A 21,821-nucleotide genomic window follows, 5' to 3' on the forward strand; every position below is an offset into this window, starting at 1 on the left:
TTTTTCACTTTTATGTTCCTTCTATTTTTTTAAGAATTACAATATTAGGGCTATTTTTTAAATGCAAAATTAAGTATGAATTTTTTTTTTGTTTTTCTTTGCGGCCCGTGCTTATGTATATTGATGACTATTTGGTTCATTTAAGAGGCCTAATCACTGCGAAATTAAAATTCCGCTAATTTTACAGTATCTTCAAATAGATAAGAGATAATCAAAATATGGAACAAGAACACACTAGACAATATTATTTTGTATGAGGTACCGTTCTCACGAGTCACCTCGTAGCTTTCCGTTTGAAGCCATTTAGAAATGCGAAAATAAATGCCGATTATCTAAATGGCTGGAAATCGAAAGCAGTTAAGTGAGTCCTGATAACGGTATCTCATGTAAAATAATATTGTCGAGTGAGCTCTTGTTCCACTTTTCGTTTATCTTTTATCTATTTCAAGATATCACAAAATTACTGTAAAATTGGCGGTATTTTAATTTCGCCGTGATGAGGCCTCTTAAGAAACTGAGTTTGAAACGAGGCTGATGTATCTATGTAGACATCCTGTATTTGAACAAAATTCAAAGTCATGTTGATATTGTCACATATCATTTCTCCTTAGAGTTTTCACCAATGTCAATGTTAAACTAGCGTCATACCCGGAAATTAAACTACAATCCTCAAATTACATCAGATTTTGTAACACACTAGCGACAATGTTGTATCATGAGTTGAGGGAGAAAGTGGACTTGATATGATATATAATATCACGTATCATTGTCTTTTTTTCTCTCTTCCGCGCCATTCATGTAAATATTTTCTCACACCCTTGACCTTGAACAACGTAAGTATTTGTTCAAGATCTCTTCCTCTCCTTTTTTTTTGTTTCCTTTTTCTTCTCAGAAAAAGAAAAGATAACAAGATGTAAGGTGAACAAGTATGTAGGAGTGTCTTAACAAAGACAAAATAAAAAGAAAAACTGCGATCTGCGCTTGGTGAGCTAATTAGGTTTAAATATGCCTAATACTAAAAGAATGGTTTCAGTGTCCATTTGATTGGATTTGAAGATACACACGTACGCACTGTGCGAACGCCAGCACGATGCAAGTACTTCGCTTAATTGCTGTTTTTACACTTGCGCTGTATCAAGTTCGCTCTTTACCTTTACGTAAGTATTTTCTCCTATATTTAGTTTCTTATGTTTCAGAAGTTCATCATGCTTTTGCCAGAGAATTCGAATTCTTTAATGAAGAGCAGCTGAACCTGTTCTCTCTACACAGTGCATTATTCACATATGAGCATGAATCTCCTTGTCACTCCTCACAACAACTGTATATGTCCCTTTACAGACACAACTGAAAGACGTTTTGATAAAAATCGGCAAGGGGGGTATCATAAAGGGGAGATTTTTTTCGATTATTTTTTTTCAATATCTTGCACCGTTTGCAAGATTTGAGCCTGCTTCCGGTTGGAGTTTCTAATTCACGTATCATCAGTGTTTTCTTTCTTCTTGAATGCAGTGTATGATAAGCAAATACATTACACACACAATTAATTTATTATAATGTCAGTGATATATAGTGTTCATTGGGCAAAACACTCCAAACGATAAATATTCATCTTAAACTGGAGAAATGTACTATTAAAAATAATTTATTAAATTTCAGAAACCGTTTCTTATCTGTGCACCGAGATAATATTTTCTTAGAAATGATATTTGGCAATTCTCATTCATAAGAAAGTAACAGTACATTTTCTCGTTTCGCTTTATACAACCTCGCCTCCCTTTCTTCATTTCTCATTAATGAGAATTTCAAACTCTTGTTTCTAAGAAAAGATATTCTCGGTGCACAGGTAAGAAATGTTTTGTTTTTTTAGATTTAAAAATGTATTTTTAACTGTGTGGTTATCCTTTGTTCTTCTTTATCATTTGCCCATGAAACAAACGCCGGAGACATATACTAACCCCTATACAAATGTCTGGTATTATAATGTATAACTTGTAGGATACGATGCTTTACTTTTTTAAAATTTCAATACTTCTAGTGTGCCCTTAAAAATTGTAATAGAAAATATTAAATAGAACTTAAAATATTAGACAACTTAAAAAATATTTTAAAAATATTAAATTAGAACTGAACAATATACACAAAATTTGCAACCGATCAGTGAAAACGGCATATTTCTAGAGCTTGTGGTTTCGGAGACATTATTGGCCACAAACGTATTGGCCAATAATTGGCCACAAACGTATTGGCCAATAATTGGCCACAAACGTATAAACGTCCAGAAACATATAAACTTTTTTGCCCATAAACATGTAAACAAAACACATTAATATATAGATAACGGTTGTTTAACAATATTTGAACTAACAGATTACTTGAGGCTGAAGACCTGAAGGTAATCCGAAATAATCGTAAATTCGGCTAAGGTATGAGCAAGGGCGCCGATGCTGGGGGCCAAGGGGGCCCGCCCACCCAAAAAACTCACGTGGGCCACCGCATTGTATTTAAGAATATACAATATTTGGCATAATTTGAATGCAATTTGTTTTAAAATCCTCATATATATGCCTTCTGCATCTTTATGACCCCCCGCCCCCAAAATTTGCAGAGAAATCGGCGCTCTTGCGTATGAGCAGTACACGCATGGAAAGTAAATATACATAAGAACACTCAATACGAATTTATGGATCTGACTTGAAATTGGTACACCATAAGAAGGTGATGATAAAATTAAATTGAAATAACAATTAAATTGAATTAAAATAACAGTTAAATTACATTAAAGTCAGAGTTAAATTACAATCAGTAAGAAGTAAATATGATTCCATTTTACTGTTGTTGATAACAAATAACATTAAAATTGTCAAACAATGAAACATTATAGTTTGTTCTGACTCCCAATAAGCAATAGCCTCAGGTTCTTGTAGTAGCAGCAGCGTCGTAACAAGAAAACTCGGTTGCACTATGTGGAGCACGGTGGCTCAGTGATAGACGCTTACCTCTGGTGTGTGGGGTCCTCGGTTCTATCTCCAGCCAAATGAAAATGAAATGAAATCTTTAAGTTTTACGTCCCACGGTTATGCCGGTTCGCTAAAGGAGACGGTGATGATGAGTAATGAATGAAATGGTGGAATGAAGAAAGTGGGAGGAAACGGGAGAACCCCGAGGAAACCCACGCACACGGTGTTTGTCCACCACAAAGTTCACTTGGCGGGGGCTGGGATCGAAAGCACCAGAGGTGAACGCTCTACCACTGAGCCACCGTGGCCCCAGCTCAATCCAGCCAAGTACGTTTGTGGTGGACAACATTGTGTCTGCGTTTTTTCTGGATACTCCAGTTTCCTCCCACATTCTCATTCCACAAATTCTTTCATCATTATTCCTTTACTTTAATCATCGTCTCTCTTAGCCTAAAGGACATATCGTGGGACGTTAATCTGAAAAATTTTCATTTTGTTTCATTTCGGTAGCACTGTGGAATTAACATTCTCTATCAATATCGATCTTCCCTAAATTTTCCTCTTGTACTCAACATGTTTTCTCCACTTCAATCTCGAGTTTTTATGTACCACCCCAGGAAATTTGCTTCCTTAGCCCCAGACTCTGTGTTCAGCGCGTAAGTAAAGGCTTGAATACCATAGACATGACAGTGAACAATGGTGGAACATCTGGATAATTGTGCGAGAATATCAATAGTATAATCTGTGATGATTTCAGGGAGGGTGGCTCAGGAAAAAAAATTATCTCTCTCCCACGAGTTAAATTTTCGATCGTGCTCTACAAGGATTACTAGTGTTTCTTTAGTTCTGTGTGTATTACCATAAAATTCCCACCCCGGAGGACAATCCTGAGCTCCCTTGTGGCTATATGGTTAGCGTATGCATTCTTGGTGCTGGAGACCCGCGTTCGTTTCCCAGCTGGAGTTCATGTGCTACGGATCCTCTGTTAAACTGTAGGTTCATGTCTCACATAGCTTAGCTACTGAACGGGATGCTAAACCTTATTAAACCAACGTCTCAAGTCATCATTTAGTGAAGTATCAGTACCAGGGACACACTCACTGAGACCAGACTTCCCAAACACTTTATAATTCGACGCACATTTGTATACTTTCTTAATAAAATTTTACTTATTTATTTTGAAGAGAAATTCTTGATATAGACTAAAGATTTGACCTTACTCATCATCTGTACTATTTCTTTTCTGATAAAAAATCTAATTTTATCATTTTACGTGAGAATATCGGTGTTCGTACTCAAGGGCGCCGATCGCGAGAGGCTAGCCCTCTCCCCCCAAAGCTCACGTGAGACCCCCTCATTGTATTTCTGAATATACAATATTTGGAGTAATTTGAATGAAATTTGTCTTAAACTCCTCATATGTGTCTTCTGCATCTAAATGGCCCCCCCTAAATTTACAGAGAAATCGCCGCCTTTATTCGTACTTAAAAATTACTTTATCTTTTTTATCTTTTTCTGTTGTAAAATAACACCCGCTCGATACTACGTAAACATAGAATCTTGTGTTATTGGACCCCTCCCTCAACCTTGGGTGCCTTCCAAAAAAAAGTTTCTGGATGTGCACCTGATCTCTACTCACATGGATATGCTCACAAACTAGTTAACGCTATAGCATATAGCAAACGAACGTTCATTACAGTAGATAACAAAAATGTGCTAGTAAATGCTTTCCTCTGTGAAACCAATGTAATCATAATTGTATGGTTCTTTCACATCTGACTAAGATCCAACTTTATAAGACCGTTACATCTTCTTGGCGGTCTATCTAAAAGGCCTTCTTTTTCACCTCTCCACACCCAATGTCCCATTCTATACCAGGGGCGGCTTCAGGATTTTAATTTTGGGTAGACCCGTTCCCTCGCTTATGAATACTTATACACATTTGATTCATTAATGACAGTAGAAAATTACTTTTACAGTAGTGGTTGATGCTATTTGACAAATAATTGTCTATCATTAATATAAATAGTGGAAAATATGTTTACTCTTTATTGTATTTTTTTAGCATTTATATACTTTTCAAAATATTTGGGTGGACCCGTGCCTATCCGACCTTCCCGCTAAAGCCGCCACTGTTCTATACCTTGTGTTCGCACTTCCCATACGAGCGGCATGGCGCGTTTATTTTATACAGTAAGCCTATGATAGAACAACTACTATGTATTTGCTGCAGGGCATACGCTGTGCAAATAACAATGCTTGGAATTGTTGAGGTGAGTAAGGTGATAAACTTCCATCCAATGTAATCAAATTAAGTTTAATGAGTCAAATTGCGTAATACTTTCTCTTTCGTTTGGTAGGACTCGTTTTTCTCCACTCGTTAGCCTTTCTTTTTAAAAACTCTTTATTTATGCGATCGGTTTAACTCGTTTGGCAGTCAGTGATCAGCTAAAACAAGTTCTCGTAAAAATGAACCTGAAAATTTGATTTTGAAAAAAAATCTAAAATGAAAATTAATAAATAAGGGGAAAACATATAAAGAATTATAAACAATACAACATTATAGCACAAATTCTACACTAAGTGTTCACCTCGATTCCAATGCCATGGTTACATCGATGATCAATTATGTCAACTCATGGAGAGTGCGTTATCAAAGTGGAATGACAAAAACATCTCGAATCACGTGTTAACCGTGTTCGAAAACAAGATTCAGCCGTTTTGTCGTAAAATGCTGACATATAACTTAATTCGCTTATACAGGTTGTTAATGAACTATACAGACAAACTGTAAGAGATGATCCCTCACATCAAATTAAAAAAAAAAAAACGCTAATCTGGACCTGAAATTAAATATTTCGGTTTTACATTCCATAAGTATGTCTCAAGTTGGCTAAGTAGATGTTGATGATGAGAATGAATGAAACAGTGGAATGAAGAAAGTAGGAGAAAATGGAACAACCATGAGAAAAATCACGCAGATGGTGTTCGTTTACCTCAAAGTCCACTTAAAGGGAGCTGGAATCGAACCGGGGACTTAATGTACCGGAAGTGAACACTGTACCACTGAGCCACAGTGGCTTCCTAAGTGGACATAGTGGAAATACCGCATTGCAGCATGTATTATTTGGAACACAAGAAACCGTACAGGGACAATGCATATCAACAAGCGCGTCGATCCTGGGAAGGGGCAGGGGCCTGGCCTCCTATTGTATTTATGAATATACAATATTTGGCATAATTCGAATTCAATTTGTCTTAAAATCCTCATATATATACCTTCTGCATCTGAATGCCCCCCTTCAAATTTACAGAGAAATCAGCGCCCTTGCATATCAGCGTATAGGAGGTTACAGATACACGATCCAAAATTCCATATTTCAGCAATGTGTAATGTATGCGCAAGGGATTCCCTACAGTGCATAACTTCCAGACATGCTTCTAACAGAATTCTCAGGTACACTCTAAATTAAGCCTTGACAAAACTGAATACAGAATGCGTGGGCGGGCAGAAAATCGAAAGTGTAAGCTGTTCGACGGGATGAGGGGGGGCTTGTCCCCTCCAATCTTGGAACTGGGGGAACTGCCCCCCCAATAATCCTATTTGAAACGTGCTTTTTGGGAAAAAAATGTGATGATTTGTGTCCGATTACCACAAAGGAAAGTGAGATGAAATTGATGTCCCCCCAGAATAAATCTCAAATCTGCCCGCCTCACAATGTTGAAGACAACTCTGCTCCCTGATCCTCCACAGGGTTGTTTTTCAACTTCCCAAATATTTTGAGCATCGCTTAACAAAACAAAACAAAAACAAAAACAAAAAAAAAGACGGTCCTACGTCTGCCCCACCCCCAATGTAGAAGACAGATTTGGGACGCTGGTCAAGGCATACTTTTGTCTACTTTGGACCAACCTTTAATTTAGAGCAAATCTTGAGAATTCTGCAAGGGGGCATGTATTGGAATTATGCACTATAGGGTATTCCTTGTGTACACATTGCGCAGTACTGAATTATGCATTCAAGGATGGCATTTCGTAACTACCTTTAAACTGGTATCGACTGCCACTCCACGGTTTCTGATATTCAAAATAACGTGTGTAGCCCATCCACAGTTTTGGAAGGCCCTAGCTCTGAAACAATGCACTTACCCCTACAACACTACATTAACTATTTTTGTTATTCTAATATGAGGAATCAGGGTATAGTTTATTAACACCCTGCTATTACTATTACTCTATCTATATTGATATACAGGCTGATTTTTTAAATATATGAAATCATGCTTATATAACCATTTTATTTATTTATTTTTTTAGCAATACAATATAAATAATGATGCAATGTACTCCGAACTATTCTACAATTTGTTATATGTCGTTTTAACACTGTATGCATTCACATCTTTGGTGTTCAATCACGCAATATGACTTCATGTATCCATAAATACAACGTATCCACTCATCATACATTTGCAATTACGCAAGGATTGAAGTGTAAGTCACTTCTTTAGATAAATATTTGCTTGCAAAAATTCAATTTATTTTACAGTAACGATCAATAAACATAATTTATTTTCCTTTTTAATGCAGTTTCTTTTTAGCAAGTTCATATGGCCTTGGTAACCTTGGCATTTCTATATGTACAGATCATAACAGTAGTAATAAGAATGCCAACATGTTTAACAAGTATTCACTTTCGCGGAAGTAGTGAAAGCAAATATTTAGTAGTACTTGGTATTAAATTAGTAAATTTTTCACTAACATCCCTTGAATTATAGGCTTCAAGAGTTGTTATAACCGTAAACCCATGTAATTATTTACGAGTTAATTGTTTTGGGAACTCTATGTTGGTTTTACATATACACATACACAGGGTGGTAACAAACTATTTGAACAAACTTCGGGAGCTGATTCCTGACACCGAAACAAGCCAAAAAGTTGTCTGGAACTTTGGTCAGTGAGGGATAGTTTCGGCGGGAATCCCTAAATTCCTTTGGAGAATCCCTCGAAGACAACTTGCGGAGGTTTGAAACATACATTTTTCAATCGAGCGGGTATTATTTCGAGTGTCATGTTCTAAACCGCACTCTCTATGTTGCGTTGTTTTTGAGTTACATCCCTCTGAAGTTCATTTTTTCCACGTTTTCGGCACCTTATATCACCGAAACTACCCCTCACTGACCAAAGTTACAGAGTACTTTTTTTTTTTTTTTTTTTGCTGGTTTCGGTGTTGGGAATCAGCTCCCGAAGTTAGTTCAAATATTTTTTTTTTAACCACCCTATATCCTTATGTTGTCACATTAGCTCAGATTGAAACTGGAGAGCGTGGGGTCACTGGTTCGATCCCAGATGACACCACGTGAATTTTGTGGTTGGAACTAGAAATTGCATTGGAATCATGTTTACTGACCGAGATTCATGGAAAATTAGGGTTATTATTTCGTAATAACAGTCCTCGATTAGAATCTTGAAGTCTAGGATCTTGACCGAGATTTCCTCGGATAAAATACTCACAAATCTATCTTTTTTTTTTTAAATGTTTTCGGTAGTATATATGGGACTGAAAAGTATATTCTTTTCCTGTTTATCCGACAAAGCCATTTTGCTTAATCCTTATTTACAAATCTCAAAGAACCTCTTGTTATATTTATTAACATTCTTCAATTCCTCAATTGCCTTCCACTAACTTCAGTCATAAACATTACATGAAACACGAAAATCTAATATATATATATATATATATATATATATATATATATATATATATATATATATATATATATATATATATATATATATCGTAAAAGTGGGCATAGATTTATTATTTTTATTAACTAGTATAGTTTCCAATAAACTCCGTTATATGTTTACCCTATTCACATGTATGACCAGAAGACACAACCTCAAGAATTATTGAAGGGGGGCGCGGTGGTAGAGCGTTCACCTCTGGTGCTTGGGTTTCCGGGTTCGATCCCAGCCTCCGCCAAGTGAACTTTGTGGTGGACAAACACCGTGCTCGTGGGTTTTCTCGGGGTTCTCCCGTTTCCTCCCACTTTCTTCATTCCACCATTTCACTCATCTCTCATCATCACCGTCTCCTTTAGCCTAACCGGCATAACCGTCGGACGTAAAACTTAAAGATTTCATTTCATTTTTCTCAAGAATTATTGAACTACCATCAATTTTAGCCAGGATGTACAGGGTCAGACCTTGGGTGCTACAAAAATCGATTTAATGATATAGTAAAATTTGGCTAGTTATTTACAGTTTTCAGCTTTGTTGTTACTGTTTTTAACCTTTTTTATATTAATTATGTATTTTATTTCATGCAAAAGGCTGGTATGCATTGGGACGAAATTTGCTATTATACAATAACATATATAATTGCTTATTTGTTACTTTTTGTATTTTACTATTTTTTAAATATTTCTGTACACTATAAAATAAAAGATTGTATTGAAAGATAAACTGCTATTATAAAGGTAATAGCTATTACATGATCAGAGATAAGTTTAAAATAAAGGCAGATGTGTCTTTTTGGTGAAAAGTTACCCCAAAACGATATGTCACGAAACCCCATCTCTATTTAAAATATTGGATCTGAATCCAAGATGGCTGACTTAAAGATTGCCGCCATCATAGTACTACATAGTTTCAGGTGTGACCCTAATTCGCTTTCCCCTATAAAAAACATGGCCCCTTTTCCTCTAGCCGTTTCAAAGTTACAAGGATCCATTCCAAACTATAGGCCTGCTATATATTGTAAATGCATAGTTTCCCATATGCTATATACACTATCTACCAAAGCGTCAACGATCAGTCTGCTAGGACATCACCGTAAGAAATCCACAGCAATCTGCACGACGCCAATCATTTGTTTCGGTGCAGAAGGCATTATCTGTGATGTGCGTCAGGCGAAGAGTCAGTTTGACTGAGGATGGCGCATAGACGAGAACATAGTGTCTTCGATAGGAGAGTCATCATCGTCTGTCACATTGCGGGTTTTTCGAATCATGTCATTAATGGCCAATTATGCCACCCAAAATCAACGGTGGGTGATGTAATCCTGAAATCCGGTGATCCCAGTGTCATTAAACGGTCCGGACGATCCAAGAAATTGATGCTCAGGGACCGAAGAGTGCTGATAAGAGTGGTATCCAGCAATCGCCGTCAAACTGCATCTGCCATCCAACACGAGTTCCACACTGCTTCGGGCACATGAGTTTCACTGAACACTGTTAGGACGGAATTGCATGCACTTGGTGTCCATGGTAGAGCAGTTGCCCACGAGCTACACATCACTCTAACGAACAAAGCAAGGAGGCTGGCATGGTGTAAGGCACATCGAAATTTGGACCCTAAACCAATGAAAACACGCTACACGTGTTTCATGTCAGATAGTCGGGTGTGAGTGTGGCGACAACCCGGGAAACGCTTCTTACTAGACTGCATTGTGCCAACAGCGAAATTTAGTAATGATGGTATAATGGCGTGGGGTGAATTTTGTTGGTTCGGCCTAGCCTCGCTGGTTGTTATGCCTGGTAACTTGACGAGTGCAAATTATCTGGACATTTTGGACAAATCAGTGTTTCCCACATTGTGGAAATTCTTTGGAATGGACCCATGTTACGATTAGGATGATAATATCCCTTGCAATAAAGCTGTCAATGTTATGCCGGTATGATCAGAACAATGTGCAACGACTCCAGTGGCGTGCTCAATCCCTGATTTGAACTCCATGGAACATCTGTGGGATAAATTGGAGCGGCGTTTAAGATCCAGACCAACTCGTCCAAATTCACCTGCCGCATTTGAAACCACCTTGCAGGTGGAGTGGGCTGCCATCTCACCTTATACCTATCAGCAACTGGCAGAAAGCCTTCGTCGGGGGATACGTGCTATGATCCAGGCCAAAGGAGGCCGTACTCGATATTTGGTACGTCATTATTTGCTTCATTCTGAACGTTGTGGGGTGGCCGACGACTTTTTGGTAAATAGTGCATTTTAAATGCATTCAGAAGTTTAGGTCGCTTCGGGGTGGGAGCCAGTTAAATATTCTTCATTTGTGTCATTTTTTTATGGGTTACTTTGGTCGGATTAAGCCAATTTAGGGGTTGGAAACAAAGAAATGCAAAAAAAGAATATACCTCATAACTAAGGAACCCTCTAATATATACATAATGAGATAATAATTACAAATTGCCATAGCAATTACTGAATGAGTTGGTAAATGAGTTTTTGAAAGACGTCACTTGCTTCACGCAACTCTAAAACCGCAAAATTTAGTAAGACACCACTATTGTTGGCAGCATTGTTACATTATGTATGTAAAAAATAATACTTTGTAGTCATATACAAAATAACACCAACGAAACGACGCAAAATATAAATCTGGAAATTTGATCATTACATAACGAAAGACTGCAAACTTTTTTTTTAAAAAATGAACGTAATTGTAAGGTCTATTGTGCTAACAAGTTGCAAGAGTATGAAAAACAAGCTAGAAAATATTTCGATATATATTACGCATATTCCAAGAAATTACTTGTGTTGGATAAACAAGTAGAGTTAATCGCTATGGCGTTGCAGCTAATGTAAATTTATAACTCCTCACAAGCTTTTATAAAACATTTGTATTGATGTAAGGTTGTACAGAAGACCTTGTCCAGAAATTATAATTTTCTTACCAGTAACTTCCTCTTGTGACTACATAACTTATTAAGTTGAGTATTCATAACTTCAATTCTTAACATAAATAACCAACCAAGGTAATTAGCAACACGCCGGTGACTGGTTGGTGGACTTTAGGCAACACACAATGTTGCACTAATGAAGGTTTTCATTGTTGGATCGAAAACGGGTTAACACACTTATACAGTAAATGGTTTTAAATAGGGCCGGACTGGCTACTAGTTGGCCCCGGCGGCTGACAAATTGTGATGGTCCCGAATTCTCCATCCCCCCAACCACCATTACTCCAACTGCTCACTGTTTTCCCATGATAAAAACACACTATTATCTTAGATAAAGTACTCATTTCTTTAGTAGGCATACTGTACATTACACCTTGAAGATTGTAATACATCAGGGTATATGTTATGTACCAATATTCATTAGTAATCATTAACATACTTTTTTTTCCCAACTCGCCTTGGGATGGCTGAAATTTGTAATTTGTTAATAAAGAACTAGTTACAAATTAATATAAAGTTAGCACTGGTGGTTTCAGTATTCGTGAACGAGGGGTGCGATAAACTACAAAGGAACGTCCACTGCACGTAGCCCGAAAATATTTCTTTTCGGGGAGGGAGGAATAGGCTTCCGGAACAAGCACCACAAACTCTTCTCGTAAGGATATTAATATCAGTTGACATTTGTGGTCTACGAACTACTGTATGTCAAGTACGCAGATTGTGTGTATTTATGCTAATCGTGTGCACATATAGGCCTACATGATGGTCGTAATGGAATTACCTACTATGGTTGCGAAGTGATAAAGATCAGGAAAGAAATTATCAATAGTAAATCTTAATATGGCTATCAGAAATTGGTGTAGTTAATTTTCATTTCGATTTACGCAATTTTATTCCAAATTTATGTGACCTTCTCTCTTTATTAAAATTTTCATTTGGTCCCTGTCTGGGCGGCGATCGTCGCCTAGCCATCTGGGTTAATCCGGGCCTGGTTTTAAAGGTCAATCTGCCTCTACTCTGTCAATGCAAGTGCATATCTTCTATTGCTTTCTTTCTTTCCCATTGATAATCTCAACATACCACTTCCAAATGGTTGCGATTTTATTGTGGTCAACGTCGAAAATTCTGATACACAGAGATAATTGTGGAGAACTGTCTAGTTTCTTATGTTACACTTTGGTAAACAAGCAGAAAACAAACCCAAAATCCTTCCAAAGACGTTGACTGAAATAGTTGTTTGGCACGTGAATTACACTTTAATTCAACGACTTCCTCCTGAATTTCATGTGCAAGTAAATCCACATCAATGATGAAAGATGTTCTCTTTAATTTGTACTGCCAGTCTTCTTCACTCAAATAAGGACAATATCGTTTGAGTTCATCATAGACTGAGTCTAGGCGTGAGTTGATATTCCTCTCCAGATGGTTAAATAACACACTTAATTGTGAACAAGCTCATTCAATCTTGGAAAAGATGAAACGTTGGACGTAGAAGTATTCAGATAGAGCTTCTATAGTAGGATCTTTTCCATGAAAGCTCTTAGGGCGCCGTAAGAAGTTAGTATGTTCGTGTTTCTACCTTGAAATTTGAGATTATTTAATGTATGAAAAAAGGTCAGCAAGCTATGAAGGAGAAAATACAAATATGTCACCAGTAAAAGAAGTAAAATGTTCACTTTTTAGTATACTTAAGAGAAATATTTCCACATCTGACTTAAGTTTGTATAGTACAGCCTACTTAGCATATTACTTTTCGAGAACCAATGATTTCGATGAGGAAAAATAAAGTTTTATACTCAGCACTGAAATAGTGAAAAACCTCGCACGCAAAGTTTCAAAGAGGTGAGTAGTCAGTGCACTCGATTTTACAAAATTAACAACTTTAATAGCCAATGATAATGCCTGTTTCAGATTCTTTGGTAAAGCATTTGCATCTAATGTTTGCCTGTGAATGAAGCAGTGCGAACCAATAATCGTACGATTGCTCTCCTTTGACATCTTTATAAATTCGTAAACTTAACATTGCATTAGCTCCATCAGTATTACCATAGCTATTTTTACAACTCTGTCCCAAGACAAATCACTTTTAACAACAAAAAAATACTGATAGCAGAGAAACATCAGAATCTTTAGATAATATCTTCAAATTTTATGAAAACAATATTTCTTCCAATAACCTTTTTCCTTTACGAACTGACAGTACACTAATACATGACAGTATTCAAATATGTCACTGCAGGGCAAAAATTGAGATTTTTTTTAACCTTTTCAATAACCTGATCTTTTAAATCCAAGGCCATTTCATTAATTTTACGTTTCATAATGATGTCTGAAAACTATAATTTTTCAACTTTTTTTCTGGATGTGTTTTCCAAGTACAATTTTAGTTGCCTTAAGTACAAATTGATAAGATTCTCACCAATACTGTGATTTTTTTTTTTTTTTTTTAACATTTGGCTAATAGATTAGAAAGTTCATATGATTCTTTCACCCATTCTGATTTTGCTCGTGAAAGGTTCCAGAGAAATCCAACTTAGAATTAGATTTAATAAAGATCAAACATATCTACGTCATACAAACATTTCTCTCTCCTTCCTTTTTCAATTTGCATTACGATATAATTTACAAGAAAAGAGTCGCCCAGTGATTAGTAGTACATAATCTCTACTGCGGCGGCCTCATGCAAATAATAATAATAATAATAATAATAATAATAATAATAATAATAATAATAATAATAACAATAATAATAATAATAATAATAATAATAATAATAATAATAATAATAATAATAATAATAATAATAATAATAATTAGCCCTATACAAAAATATTTTTTGTTATATGGCATTAATACTTGATACAGCAGTTGAGATACTTAGTGAACTCTATATCTTAACCGACTTCTCTCTACACGACTCCCATTTTATCACATCCTTTTGCCAGCGACCCCCTTATAATTTGTGGTTCGTTATAAGCTTGTATGAGATTTTTAATATACCTATTGCAAAGATCTCATAATATCCATCTATTTCTATAATAGCTAAATCCATTTCTTGTATATAGTGGATACAGTAATTTCCCTAAAAGCGAACGGATTTTGACCAACTATTAGAATTATCGTGCGACAAGTCTTTGCAACTGGTTTTCTGGAACGAATACCGGTACTGAAACAAGTTCTGGCTGAAAGGAAGAGGAGAATATCCTAGTCTGGTATCTGCTGCTTTAAAAGTAATGATTCTATTTGCAACATCATACCTCTGCGGAAGTTTTTTTTTTTTTTTTTTTTTCATGGTAAAGTATTAAATCAAAGACAAGAAGTCACTAATAAGTTGAAAATAACTTGATAATGTGCGTCACGAAGATTGAACCCGGATATTGCGGAAATTATTGAATTCATACCATGCTCAGGTATCTCATTAGTTCTCAATTTTAATTCTATTTCAATATGCAGGCTTTCTTGCAATTGTATTTTTCTGGTATTTCAATATATATGCAGTTCTCATTAGTTTCATATCGTACCTCTTTCATTTAAATTGATTTTTAAAGAACTCTGCACCTGTTGAATACGTTTAGTATACTTTTTTTGTGTTCTTAGCAGTAGGTATACAAATGAAAATATGCCTATGAGAACAAAATTCAAAATAATATTTAAAAATATTTTTCAGTATTAGATTCTAATTATATTTATCTCTTCCTCTTATCTTCGCGATCCCCATGAAACCCTCTCGCGAACCCCCAGGTTGAGAAACTGTGTTCTAAGAAATAAGTCATTTTCACTATCAGTTACTCTACAACAATATACAACTCCATGAATCATAGTTTTTTGAGATAGCTATTTATATTTTTAAGTACAAATTCCTTCGTTTACTAAATGTGTTTATAAAATACAGTACTGTACTTCTTTTAGTATTTTAGACTCAATTGTATATTTTAGATATGTGTTTCTCTTCGATCAATACATACACACCGTAAATAAGTGTGTGGTTTGTCTAGTAGTCGAGTGTGCTTTATTCAATATACAGTATTTCATTCAGCTAAGTGCTACTGAAGCAGCTTGTAGTCGAGACTTCTGACTTTGGTAACTTAATTTTACTGAACTATAATACTGAAGCCCTTTTAACCATTATAGAGATGATGCTATAGAATTTAGGGGCTATGAAATATCATTACCGTTTCTATAGTAGTCACAAACCATAATATTGACAATGGGAACAACTATTGTGATCACCATTATTCATCTATTGGGATGGTGAGAGATACAAACACACACAGCTTGCTTTCATAAATACAACCCAATTTTAACACAGAATAGTAGTCCCACCCAAATCACCACTTTAACGTGTCATATCAACACCAAGAGTGTGGTGTTACGGTTAACACAGACCCAGTGATACCGGTTGAATATTATTAGTTTTGTAACTAGGTGAATGAACGAAATAACGAGAAAACAAGAACAGCGCCACGTTGTTCTTTCATTACACACCATTGAAGTACTAGTATTGAAAACCGGTTTATTCGCCAATCATCAGTTAAACCTTTCATTTGCTAAGATTTGCGTGTCAGTTGGTTCATTTCTGCACTACCATTTCAAAACAATTTACTCCAGATTACGAAGGAATTGAAATAACACCAAACATTTGTCAAAATTTAGACAACCCTAGTAACACAGAGACATTGTGTTGAATTAGTAATTTATTTATTTATTTATTTATTTATTTATTACAGTGTATGCTGAAATGTTCAATTTTGCATCTGGTGGAAAAAATATTCGAATAATTTGACACTCGTTCGAAAAAGCGTAAGAGATTTATCAAGCCAGCAATAGTGAATTTTCCTGAGTGAGGTTTTGGTGGTTTTTTTCTCATTCACACCAGATCAATGCCGGGATGGCACCTAAGAAGATCTAAAAATCTAATTCCTGATTCTAATCATATTCCTAATTGAATAATTTTGGAGCATGATAACTATACACGGAGTGCGTAACTTAGAAAAAAGTCTTGAAATGAAAACAGTAAAAATATTGTCGTTGTAATGGGGTGACAATGAACTTTATTGGTTTGAAAAGATACAAAACGGAACTATTGATTTACCTTTATTTCTGCTACGATGTAGTATCTCTTTGCCGTTTACATCATACAGCTAGATAAATATACTAGGTAAATTACACCTGACTTCATTATTTTTAAACGATGAGAAAAATCTACAATTATCATACTAAATTCCGGGTCTTCCCCGCTCAATGTTTTCATTTCCTTGACCACATGTGCCGGACTCTTACTGGAATATTTTTCTCTCTCGTCAACATCCCAGGTCGTAAAAGGAACATAATATGACTTTGAGGAAGGAAGAAGGAAAGAAAATACCTCAGGTTATCTGCAGTTATTTTATACTAGCTGAAATCCCTGTTCTTCGCTATGGACCAGAAGGATAGGAGCTACGGGGCTTCAAAATTTGAATATCCAAAAAATTATATCATGGAATTAAGTACGTTTAAATTAAATATCTTAGAAACTTTTATAGCAATCAAAACAAAAGTTGCACAATATAATAAGAACAAAATGTTCTATTGCAAAAACAAACAGTGCTGCCATAGTTGAAGCAGTGTTGTCAACTCAGCATAAAAATATTTTGTTTGAAATAGCACCATATACAGGTGTGCATAGATTTAAAATGCAGTATTATTTATTTAATTATAATAGGTTTCAGATACAGCACTAAGCCATTTTACACTGAAACATTTTAACAGTTTGACAACATAACAATTGAATAACAATTGGAGCTCAAGATTGTACAGCACAACAGCAACATTACAAAAATAGCTTATTTATAGAGGATCTGAAAGTATATTCATTTGAAAGAACGTCTACAGTTTCTGATTATAAGTACTGCTAATTCGGTTTAGAAGAGATTTATGGACAATTTTTACCCTCGCCGCTCGAGTGTAAAAGAGATCACTAGACCGTGTTATAGCTGATACGCGAAAATTGATCTGCTCGAGCGGCTAATGGCTAAAAGGAAATTAATTACGGAATTTATTATTTTTAAATGAGTAGGGCAAGCCATAGACCAGATAGGAGAACAGTACTCAATAGTGGGAGCAACATATGACTTCTAGAACAATCTTAAGGAATTAGTTTTTGTTTTTTTATGTCAGTGAAGCGATAAAGGAGTCCTAGTTTTCTCATAGCAGTACAAGATATTGTGCTTATATGATCCGCAAAAGTAAGCTTACTGTCAATGATAACACCAAGATCTCTGAAAGAGGTGACAGGATTTATGTTCTTACGACCAATTTTGCAGATGTGGTTTATAGGTTCCTTTTTTAGAGAAATGGTAAAAGAAGCACATTTTTCGATGTTTAAGCTAAGTTTCCAAGAGTTACACCAGTTGAGAAGGATTGAAGCATCATACTGAGGAGTAAGAGTGTCGTACTCTGATTTAACTTGTCTACAGAGTTTGCAATCATCAGCGAATAGAAGAGTTGGTAGAGCTGTTTGCAAACAAAGAAGGCAGATCCTCCATGTATAATAGGAATAGAAGTGGATCCAGAACACTGTTTTGAGGAACTCCAGAAGTTACGGGAATAAAGTCAGAAAAGTAACATGAAACTGAAACTCGTTGTGTCTATTACTGAGATAGTCTTCTAGCAGACAAAGTGATTTACCATGTATGTTGAATCTAGAACTGAGTTCGTATAGAAGAAGATGGTGTGGATGAGAATCGAAAGCCTTAGACAGGTCCAAATACAAAATGTCGAGTTGAGAATTTTTTGAGATGCTGTCCACATCATCGTACAGAAGAACAGATAAATTAGTAAGATAAGATTTTCCCGGCAAAAAACGTGTTGGGAGGAGTTTATAAATGGAGTAACAAACTGAAAGAGCCTGTTTTGATTATCTCTTCATAAACAAGTAAGAGAGGTGATAATAAAGAAATAGGTCGATAGGAGGACAAATGACTTTTGCTTTTACCAGAATTATGAACAGAGTGATATTAGCTCTCTTTCATCAGATGGGAAAGACACTTTTTGCAAAACAGTGATTTAGTAAATCCGAAAGGGGTTGAGAAAGCGAACTGGCAACACTGCGTAGGAGGCAAGTGTAGATATTATCTGGCCCTAAGTCGCGCTGTTGGGGCAATGTCAAAAGAAGATATTGTACTTCAGTCGGTGTGGTGTGGTACTGATGGAAGACAAAGACTCAGAACAAACAGGTTGAAGAGGGTAGGGGAAGGAAGGAGAGGTGGAGGAATGATGCAAAGCGATTAACAAAATATTCATTAAACACCTTTGCCCTGTCTTCTTCATTTACACAAGCATTTTTGTAGGTCAGTTCTGTCGGTATACGAGAAGTTTTCTTCGATTATTTATTAAGCCTGTCTCAGACGGGACTGAAATAAGGCTACGATTCACGATCTAAAATTCACGACCTTACTTAACGATCGTGTGATAGGTAACTTGCCCTTAAGTCAGGTTGAAATTTTCTACTGTCTGTTTGGATCCTGACTTGGAAGCAATAGAAGCAGTTTCTATTTTCTTCTGGACTTCCATACAACTACCAATCAGAAAAGAGTAACGCCTGACGACATTCAACTTTATTTCTCGCTGTAATTTCAAAACAATGATGCCTGGACAAGAGAAATATTAATAATATGAATAGAAACATATGAAAAATGTGAATTTTTAGATAATATGAAGCACGATTTATATTATTTAAAAAAAACTGCAAGAATAAAGACCTTAGAGAAGGTATGCAATGAAGTAAATAGTGTCTGCCCGAACAGAACACGTGTGAACAAATTAATTAAATCTTTTAAAAGAATAAAAATAGCTTATTTAAGTATGTTGTGGAACTTGTATACCAAAAAATGTAACATGTTTTAAAAAAGCGTGCCGGTTTACTTTTGGCGCACCACTCGAAATAATTGTTAAAAAATTAGAATTCCTTTACTAATTTCCTTCTTATTGTTTTCTAAATGATTTGTGCTGGGCGACACGAAAATATCCACAATGCATAGTTAACATCCATGGGGATATCATAAGCAATTGTTGAAAAATTATAATTCTTTTACTATTTGCCTATAAATACAGCGTCCGGATGCATACATAAAAACTACAGCCCCAAAAACACAAAACAACCTGCGCTAGGTCGCCACCAAAAAGCACGAATGCTATCTAACCGAAGCTGGGGGACCCAAGTGTTAGCGAGGGGTGCGTCAGTGAAGGTGGGTATCCGCATAAGCGAGGGTAGTGGAAACGAATGGGTTTTGGCAGTGATACGAGTTTCAATAGCATTTGTGATGGTATCATACTAGTAGCGTTTCACTTGTAAACAAAATACAACTTCTGTACAGTTGTGCAGAAATTCACCGCCGGTGGAAAATAGCTTTTATACAGGCATCTTTCATATGAACTCACTTATTTTATCCGTCGTAAAGCATTTGTAATAATTTTACACTAGTAATTCTACACATATAAACATAAAATTCAGGTGTGGTACGCGAAAAGTAAACCAGTACCAGAAACAGAAACAATGAGGGTTAACTGTCATCAATGTTGTGTGTCCGCCGTGCAATTTTAGCGAACAGTTCTACAATGCTGGCACAATACAGAAAGTCCGGGTGTAATGCATGAGGGGAACTCCCGACGCGGTATAAGTTTACTTTATGGGTTATGTGGGCATTTTTTGTGGGTAGTGAGCTGAGCGGATACACTCAGTACCTATACTAGAAAATTGCTCTTTCTTTATTTTAGCTTTCCGCGCATGATAACTGTCCTCATTTACATATGTGGACAAGTCATTTGATTTTCACTTCTACAATCTGGTGGATACAAGGATCTACAGACCTTTTTTCAGCTGATACAGACTCCCTCTTGTTCGTATCTCGCTGCCGAATTTTCGAAGTTACTAATTTCAATAGCGTGTGGAATTCTGAATACTCCACTCTGTAGATTTTTTTCTTTGTATCAGGAACGAGAATCTTCTGTGTGTAGTTCATTATTCACCATTGAAAATACGGTACTTTACTGTGCATTATTGGGGCGAAGAATTCACTCCCTGACCTTCAGCTCCTCCTTACTCTTCCTCTCTCGTTTTTTTTTTGGGGGGGGGAGGGCGGATTTTGTCTTAACAACGGAGCAGATATCACTGCTATGGCTATTTCATCTTCGGATGAACTCATATTCTGAAATAGATAAACAATAATATTTACAATTACGACAGTTGATTGCCCTGTGCGTAACACATTCTTCAAGTGTTTTTGTCTGTTTAACACACCGACCACGAGAGGCTCTTGTGGTAAACCTACCTAGTTTTAAGGATCGTCTGAGACTCCTACATCACCTCAGAATAAAAGAAATTGTATGGAAGTTTGAGTTAAGCAACACTGTTTAGTTGTAGCCTGGATTGAGGCCTTAGTTCAGATCCGTGTGAGACGGGCTTTAGAGTTCAGAAACCTTACTAGGTTTTTAGGGTTTTACTTGTATTGATTGTGATGTGTTCAATGTACTTATCATACTTTCTTTTCATACGATATTTACTATATCTTCTAATATCTATAAAATTCTTATAATTATATTCACTGGAAAAATCCTTCCACAGCTTCCATGCACTTGTTTTGCGAAGTATGTACTTTAGTTCCTCATGAAACCGCGGGGGAAACTTTGAAGAAGGTCTTTTATGGAAATGCACAAAATCTTTAACCATAGCCTGTATGACGCCAGTAAATAAGTCAGCTGCACCGTCAACTGAGCCTGAGGCAAGTAAGCACCATGGAAAAATATGAAGAGCTTGACGTATTTCACTCCAAGGGAGCTTTTTCTACTGAGGTAAAGAAGTCACTGATTTTGTCGTTGAAGTATTTTGTGTTTGGCATGAGGAAAGAACACACTGAAGAAGTCGTGATGAGATGGGAGAAAGTTTAACTTAGGGATCACAACCGTTGATTTGTGAGTTGACACAAAATAGTCCAGGTTACTATCGTCTCTAGTAGGGTGCATATTATGCTGCGCTAAGCCAAGACCATGTATATAAAATTGTCCAAAAACTAAGAGTCATTATTAAAGTTTTTAGAGTATGGGACATCACAAGTGGGGGAACGGCAGTCAATGGAGAGATTGAAATTCCAAGAAGAGGTATTACAGGCTGCTACGGCGGCAATCATAGAGTCAC

The 21,821-nt window shown here is 36.2% G+C and overlaps 1 protein-coding gene across 1 annotated transcript in view; it reads left to right on the forward strand.

Moving 5' to 3' along the window:
- Window positions 1–913: 913 nt before the first annotated feature.
- LOC145693514 (protein takeout-like) overlaps window positions 914–21,821 on the forward strand; it is a 95,550-nt gene continuing 74,642 nt past the window's right edge. Inside the window, exon 1 of the mRNA XM_081769583.1 lies at window positions 914–1,157. Within this exon, the coding sequence (XP_081625709.1) occupies window positions 1,091–1,157 (67 nt within the window). The 5' untranslated portion in view covers window positions 914–1,090. The remainder of the gene's footprint in view (window positions 1,158–21,821) is intronic.

Source organism: Thermobia domestica, chromosome 8 (assembly GCF_964235325.1).
Source record: "Thermobia domestica chromosome 8, izTheDome1.hap1.1, whole genome shotgun sequence".
NCBI lineage: Eukaryota > Metazoa > Arthropoda > Insecta > Zygentoma > Lepismatidae > Thermobia > Thermobia domestica.